This window comes from Scomber japonicus, chromosome 22, assembly GCF_027409825.1.
Source record: "Scomber japonicus isolate fScoJap1 chromosome 22, fScoJap1.pri, whole genome shotgun sequence".
NCBI classification, from domain to species: domain Eukaryota; kingdom Metazoa; phylum Chordata; class Actinopteri; order Scombriformes; family Scombridae; genus Scomber; species Scomber japonicus.
Window position 1 is genome coordinate 19834803 of NC_070599.1, and position 8357 is coordinate 19843159.

At 40.7% G+C, this 8357-nt stretch overlaps 1 protein-coding gene across 1 annotated transcript; it reads right to left on the reverse strand.

The window, feature by feature from the left end:
- Positions 1-6073, reverse strand: LOC128383533 (E3 ubiquitin-protein ligase TRIM39-like). Its single transcript, XM_053343142.1, has 10 exons — positions 6055-6073; positions 4459-4697; positions 3352-3696; positions 3167-3262; positions 2840-3073; positions 2602-2749; positions 2050-2076; positions 1870-1934; positions 1192-1314; positions 1-354 (listed from the first exon to the last, which is right to left on the reverse strand). The coding sequence occupies exons 1-10, from the start codon at positions 6071-6073 to the stop codon at positions 1-3; spliced, it is 1650 nt and encodes a 549-aa protein (XP_053199117.1).
- Between the last annotated feature and the right edge of the window lie 2284 nt (positions 6074-8357).

Sequence of the window (8357 nt, forward strand, 5' to 3'; positions counted from 1 at the left end):
CTAAACAGCACAAATCACTAAGGGGGCGCTGTTCTTCCCGTTGTCTTGAACACAAGGATTAAAGTACGGGTAGAGGGACTCAGTGAAGGTGCATCCTTTATAAGTATAAATGTGAGTCTTTGCGTCTGCGTCGAAGAAGGAGACCATCCCGTCCTCGTAGTCCAGGAAGATGCCCACTTTCTGCGGGGCTTGTTTGAGGTGGATGGTGACGGAGGGGCTAGTGCAGACACTCAGGTTGCCCCCTTTCCGCCGGCAGATCGCCCAGTAACCGCTGCTGGGTCGCACCTTGATGGCCCCCTTCCTGTTGATGGTCTCCCTGGCAACGCCCAGATCCCAGTCTGTTTTATCACCAACCTGAAACGCAGAGTTACAGAACAGTGAGTCACAATAAGAAAAACACGTTTGACACATTTGGTTTGTGCTTTCTCACCATGAAAATGTGTGATGCATTTCAAAGTATCACAATCAGATCTATTGTGCTTGGATTTACTACTTGGAGAATGTGTTGTGTTATTTTTAAGCTTTTCTTGTAATATAACACTTCAAATGGGAAATAAAGAAACAGCAGAGTAAACAAGCCAAATCTAGAGAGTGTGTTTAAACTGATGTTAAATATTGTTCATTACATTGTTGCTATGTATGCAACATTAACCCTCCTGTTGTCCTCGAGTCAAGGAAGGAAGGGAGGGAGGAAGGGAGGGAGGAAGGAAGGAAGAGAGGGAGGAAGGAAGAAGAAGGAAGGAGGGATGGAGGAAGGAAGGAAGGGAGGGAGGGAGAAAGGAAAGGAGGGATGGAGGGAGTGAGGGAGGAAGGAAGAAGAAAGGAGAAGAGGCAGGAAGGAAGGAAGGACAGGAGAGGAGGGAGGAAGGAAGGACAGGACGGAGGAAAGAAGGAAGGAAAGGGGGGAGGGAGGAAGAAAAGGAAGGAAGGAAGGAAGGAAGGAAGGACAAACAGAAAGAAGGAAGGGAGGACAGAGGGAACAGTCAAAACAGACGGGGTCAATTTGACCCGGGAGGACGACACGAAGGTTAAAATAAACACTCATCATCTTTTACTCTGCTGCTGCTGCTAAAGCTGTAAATATTGCTTTAATGATATTGGTTGTGCCTTTGCTTGTACCTGACAATAATTGTTTTGTTTAAATATGCTGCTGGTTTAAATTGTGTTTTCGTGTTTTTTTTTAGGACCCACCTGAACGACCCAGTAGCGTCTTCCAGATGCAAAGTTTTGTTTCCCCAAAACGCAAACGCAGGAGTCAAACCGCTGAGGACTGTCTGGGAGCGGGATCTTCTTCGTCTGGCAGCCGATGCTCACCTGAAGATAATTATAATCATTATTACCATCATCAGAATACCACAGGGCCTATCAGCTGGTTATCATTTTTCTCTTATCAAGTCCTCCAAGTAAACAAGTTTTAGTTTCACTTCTAATGCCTCCTCGCACCTCCATTTTTAAGTCAGTGTGTCACATTGCTGCCAACTCTGTTAGAGTGTGAAACAAGCCAGCAGGGGGGGCTTCAGTACAAATATATAGACAACCTTCTCACTGCCATCTCAGTCTTAGATGTGAGAAACCTAAACTTGTAATCTCCTTTTTTAAAAGCGAGTCCTTTGCACACATTATTTTTTAAATATTTTTTGGGGCTTTTTGCCTTTAATGTACAGGTTAGTTGAGAGAGACAGGAAACTGGAGGTAGAGAGGGGGCAATGACATGTAGGATAGGACTACTCAGTGTGGGATTTGAACCAGGGGTCGCCTGCATTGAGGACTGTAGCCTCAACACATGGGGTGGGTGGTAGAGTGGGGGGCTCTACCCACTGAGCTAAACACCATCACACATTATTAAGTGATAATACAGTCATGCTTTACCTTTTTTCCATCTGGAGACAGGGCCAGCCAGCCTGAAGCAGTCACAGGATCCAAAGTGACATCGACTGGAGAAACAGAGAAGAAGAAAAACAGTGAGTCCAGCACTTAAAAAAAGGGGCTGTGATCAATTTAAAAGTGATTACTGAAAAGAGTGATTGGATAATCTGATTGAGAGCTTACCTGCATATTCATTCATCTTGTCTGCTTCTGCAAAAAGGAAGAAAAAAAAGGTTATTTTCATGTATTGATTTCAAAAGAATCTCTTTAACCTTCCTGTCGTCCTCCCGGGTCAAATTGACCCCATCTGTTCATTCTTTCCTCCCTTCCTTCCTTCCTTTCTTCCTTCCGTCTGTCCTTCCTCCCTCCTTCTCTCTTTCTTTCTTTCCTTCCTCTTTCCTTCTTTCCTCCCTTCCTTCTTTCCTCTGTCCTTCTTTCCTTCCTTCCTCTTTTCCTTTCTCCTTCCTTTTTTCCTCTGTCGTTCCTTCCTTTCCTTCCCTCCCTCCTTCCTTCCTACCTCCCTCCTTTCCTTCTTTCTTCCTAACTTCCATCCTTCCTGTCTCCTTTCCTTCTTTCTTCCTCCCTTCCTTCCTTCCTCCCTTCAATCCTTCCTTCCATCCTTCTTTCCTCCTTTCCTTCCTTCTTCCTCCCTTCCATCCTTCCTGCCTCCTTTCCTTCCTTCCTTGACTCGAGGACAACAGGAGGGTTAATCATTTCTGCCTAAAGATTACTGACCTGCTGCAGACAGTGTGTTTGCAATCTCCTGGATGATGTCCACCAGCTTGGACATGGCTCTCCTCACTGTCCCCATGCAGTTATCTGAGTGGACTGGGACCTCAGACCAGTCTCTGGTAGATGGGAGTCGACTTAGATATGAGAAGCTCTAAAATAGAAAAACACAAACATACTCTTGAGTGCTTTGTTTTTTATTGCCACTGTAAAGAGATGCTGACATGTAGTTCATAGATCTAACCTGTAGGAGGTGAAGAGGGTTCTGGGTGAGCTCCAGGTGCTGTAGCTCGCTGTTTCTCGTCTGCAGGTCATTGATTTCTTGCTCCAGCTCACGAAGCAGCTCCTTTGCTCTCGTTTCAGCTTCTTCCTGTTTCTGTTTGAGCTCCGTGACGACAGTGGTGCGGTGTTTCTCAATGGCGGTAATCAGCATGGTGCAGACCTCATCACTGCTTTGTATCTCTTCCTCTGTGATTTTCTGTTGATTGAAAGAACAGAAAATGTAAATTTGCAGAAGAGAACTGACTTAATAAATCTTTCTAAATATGCCGTCATGTACTGTAGAGCTTACTTTGCTTAGGTCCATTGAATGTTTGATTTCTTCTATTTTTGTCAGTCTAGTCTCGGTCAGCTGTTGAATGTCGGACTTTGTTTGCTTCAAATGAGCCTGCGAATGGAATAAAATGTTTAATGGCTTCAAGGAAGTATATGCTACCTGAGAAATCTAGATCAATGAAATGAACTCCTTCTCCTTACCTTGATCCTCTTGCTCTCCTTCGCTATGGGAACAATCTTGTGGGGTTTATGCTCCCTCTTTGCACATTCCTCGCACACAGGTGTCTGGTCTTTCTTGCAGAACATCTCCAGAGGCTTGTTGTGAGTTCTGCACAGGTGACTGGTGGTGAAGGTGGCTGGATCTGTCAACCGATGTCTCTGGAGGGCCGGATCTCTCAGGTGAGACGTGAGGTGAGTTTCACAGTAAGACGCTTGGCAGATGAGGCACGATTTTACCGCCGTTAACTTTTCTCCGTGACAAATATCACAGGGAACATCATCAGTCTCAGGAAGTTGTTGCTCTTCAACGTTGACGTCCTCCTCTTGCTTCAGTGTGGACAGAGACCTTTGGATTTGAATTAAATTATGTTAAATTTCAACTTAGTTCAAGTAATTTGCTCTAAAAGGTGATACATGTTGATACATCTGGCAATAATTTCAAAGATATGAAGTTTTATAACAAAGTTCAGGAGCAGAGACCACGCTTCACACCTTCTCAATTTCCGCAGAAGCAGTATTTAAGTCACATCCCGTCCGCTCTATCCCCCTCTGTCTCATTTCGAATATCCCTCCCCCCTCACCCTCCTTCTAACGTCTCTCTCTCTTTTGGAACTGGGGTCTGTATCACGGACCAGACGCCGAGACAGCTCCTCCACCCAGAGTTTCATCCTGCCCCGTTTCCCTTCACACACTCCACTTGGAGACGGGTACAGCATCCTGCGCCTCCTCATTAACCCGGCACCCGGCTTCAACTTCCATCCACATTACATCCTTCATCTCTCTTTTTCCTCTCCCCCTCTCTTACATCCCATCCCTTCCCCCCATCCACACGACCCTCACTTCTCCCTCCATACCCTACGTCCCTACGACCCCAACCCTTACATCCCCACGACCCCAACCCCTACATCCACTCGACCCTCACCCCACCTCTTCAACCTTTCGACCATCATCCCTTCGACCCTCATCCCCTCATCCCTTCTTCCCTATCCCTCAACCCTTTTTTCTTCCACATGATAAATACTTAAACTCATATCTTAGTTGGCGTGGTCTTTGCTAGTGAAATGAAGGTATTGAGATGATAAATACGACGAACCTTTTGAAGAATTCAATGATATCTGCAAAGTTATGGTTGATCCTGAGGTCGGGGCGGCCTCTGAATGTCGTTTTGCAAAGTGGACACTCTGCCTTGTCCTTCGTATCCCAGTAGCCTTCGATGCAGTCCAGACAGAAGTTGTGTCCACACGGGATGGAGATGGGGTCGGTGTAGATATCAATACAGATACAGCAACGGAACTGCTCCTCGAATGGTGCGGAGGCCATGTTCCTGCCTGCAAAATAAGATGATTTTACTCAAACATGCATATTTGCTTGGAGCTGAATCAACGTGACATTATACAAAACAAATTGTTCTTTTCGCATGCAGGTACAAATGTAGTTCAAATGTTTACTTGACTCATTGCCAGAGCCACTTCTTGTTATCTAACAATCAAATAGCACATTGTCAGTCAACCGTTTGTTTATCCTCTTACACAACAAGCGCTGTGTTTTTCAGTCCATGCCAAAAATAGACGTCTGCATCCATTCAGGACAATTTGTGAAATATTTTAATTTAATGTCAAGTTGGGCTTAACACCTGCTGACATGGATCATTAAAGTTGTCATATAAGAATATTAACCCTTAAACAGGCAGGAATGGAAAATGAGATGTAAAAAACATAATTTGATGTTACCTAAAGTAAAACATTTCCACTCATATTTTTAATATATTTTGGATTTTATGAGTTGTGTCTCCACCAGGATGTGTTGCCCTTATTAAGGTATGCAATGGTGATAATGGTAAAAACACTTAAATGTGTTATTTAACATAGAAAAGTGATACATTCTGGTCATTTATACTAGTTTCTAAACTGATTTTTATAATTTTAGAACTACCACAAGCTTCAATTCTACCTTAACCATCCTAACAGGATATTAAATAGTCTGTATCTCCTGGTGCACGCTGCCTGTTTAAGAGTTACTCAAACACACTGGCCATTAGCCCATACTGTATTACATGCCCAAGTCACTCAAGTTAACGTCCCTATTAAGTTTTTCAGGATTACTCTGCACAGATGACTCGTTATTATTGAGTAAAAAAAAAAGTGAAATCTGCCACTGAACCATATTAACAAAAGGCTGCTGATGAATTTGCACTTTTGCAATGATTATAACATGATATAAATTATAATGTAATGACCAGTTGTTGCAGTTTTAAAGTTATAAATCTAAATGTGGAGATTAGAATTGAACCATCTCTGTGGCTGCAACCTTTCAAAAACACATAAGCTTCTTTAAACAACATAAACACTTCATGACAAAGGACTTTAAATATGAGGTAGATAAAGAGTATTGCTGCATATTAAGACTGTAAGGTTACACATTAAAGAACGTAACTTACTTACTTTTGCACATTTGTCAGTTGTCTCATGCTAATTTTAAAACTTGTTTAATAATTAAGTTACTAGCGATAATTGATAGTTTTAACAGTTAACATTTTTGGTGCATTTTCTGAAGTAAAGGTATTTGTCATCAGCTATGAAAATGTTTTGAATTAACAGTATTATGTTAATTGAAGCCTGAGGAGCAGCAGCTTTGCATTGCATTCAGTTTTCTTGCAGCAGCTGTTGAGTATCAGTAACGTCTTACCTGTGTTACCTGTTGACATCTCGAGAGTCCTGATCATCCTCCTCAGATACCTGACTAAGACTGAACACCAAATACTTTGACAACAGTACACATTCACTCGTAGCGTTAGGCTCCTCCTTGACATGAAAGTAGTTCTGGTATTTCTAGTTCTTTGTTTGCAGACTGAGTCCTCTCAGCTTGAGTAACATGCAGTGAGTCATGATGCATGTTTGGGTTTGGTCTGCATGATTGTAAAACAATGGCAGCTTTTAAAGTGGCATACCATACCTGGAAAAAAAACCATTGCATTATTAGTCAGGTGAATGCTTGAGAAAGAGCGGAAAATATTAGAAACCCTTTTAAGGTGGTGTGTCAAATATCAACAGAGTGAGCAACTGAAGCCTTCCTATAATCTATCATGTGATTTGACTCAAATGTAACATCATAAACTAATCTTTTTAAATATTTATGTTTTGGCTTTTTTTTAAAGTGGGTTGCATTGAGGCCAACAGGAAACAGGAAGAGAGAGAGAAGAATGACTTGCAGCAAATACCCCTTGCTGGAATCTAACCAGGGCCTTTGTGTGGCACGTACCTTAACCTCGCAGCTACCAAGGTGCTCCAAAAATAAATCATTATTTTTTTATTTTAATTTTTTTTATTGGAGACCAGCATATCACAATCCATTCAAGATACAAAGATAGAAGTTATTCCACAGCTGTTTCCAACTTTTTTTTTTTAATGGTACAATAGAACAATGAACCAGAGAAAGAGAGGGAGAGATAAAAAAAGGACAAAACAATAAATAAAAAATAAAAAAAAGTAAATAAATTAATAAAGAAAGAAAAATAAAATAAAATAAAATAAAATAAAAAAAATATTAAATTAAATTAAATTAAATTAAATTGAATTAAATTAAAAAATTAAATAAAATCTAATATAAAGGGAGGTCAAAGAGAAGAATACTTGATGAATAGATAAAGGATGCTCCATGTGCAAGAAGATTAGATAAAATAAAAATTGCAAAATAAACTATTCTTTAAAGTCATTTTCATTTTTACTTGCAGGCAAACTTTAATTTGTGCAATTTTATATACTTTAAATGTATCCAGAGTAAAACCCTGACAAGGACTGAATAATGCTGCTGCTGGATGGAAACCTTGTAACTCCATATTTAGTTTTGGACGTACTACGTTTCCAACAACGACTATTAGTGATTATTATCAACATCAAGAAAATGGGTCTCGCCTTGTGTTGTAGTTCTAGTAGTTCTTCTGGCATGGCTATATAACTGTGGCGGTAAGGAAGATGGAAGCTTTAAAATACATGTTGAACAGGTTCCAGGTCCAAAGGTTGGTTTCATTTCTCACACACAGCGAATGAAAGGGAAACGATAGCTAAGCACACGTTCACAGCGTTCACATTTCCAGAGAAATGAAACCTTATCTATCCATCCATGCATGCATTACTCCGACTCACCAGCCTGTTGCCTCGCCGTTTAGAGTGTACAGCATGGCTTCAGACTCTTTATCTTAAATCTTGATCTTAATTAAAAAACAGAAACCAACATGTTTATTGATTTTGAATTTATATCTTCATTAGGAGCAAATGAGTTGTGAGAAAGGAGAACAGAACTAAGAGAAGGACTAACTATCATTTATGTAAGGTCCAATAAATGCCCAATAAAGACTGAAATGCAATAATTAAAACAAACGTATGAATATTTATAGTCATACTTGTAGTGTCTAGAATAAAAACATGTGTTGATGCCACTTTTGCTGATTTTTATCTAGTGTAGAAGAAATTATTTGCTTTTTTTCCCCCTAGTTTGACAACCTTTACTCCTTGTGTTTTGTGATGCTGGCTATTCTTCTCTGGTCTGTGGATGTGATATCAGATTCAGCACACATATAGTTTATATTCTGTGCACTCACACACTCTATTTATATTGGCCAGGATGGAAAAAGACAGATCAAACAGGGATGATTAATGGTTGCAGGTTCACTTTTGTTAAAATTGTCGCTATCAGGTGGAACAGGTAGTCAGTTTCCATGTGTCACAACAAAAGTCAAGGAGAGAATTTATGACGTTATGTCACCTGATTTAAAACACTATCCTGAAATACTAAAATATATGATGTGGTCTTTTGGTTCATTTCTGCCAAGTTTCTTTCATTAGATGCCACTAAATTCTACACACTGCACCTTTAAATGTACCAGAAACCTTTTTGCAGACACACAGTTCTGCACACTACACTTGGTTTACTGATAAAACTTTCAGCTTTTTGATGTGACGATACAAGTTTCCTTCGGTATTAGAGGGTGA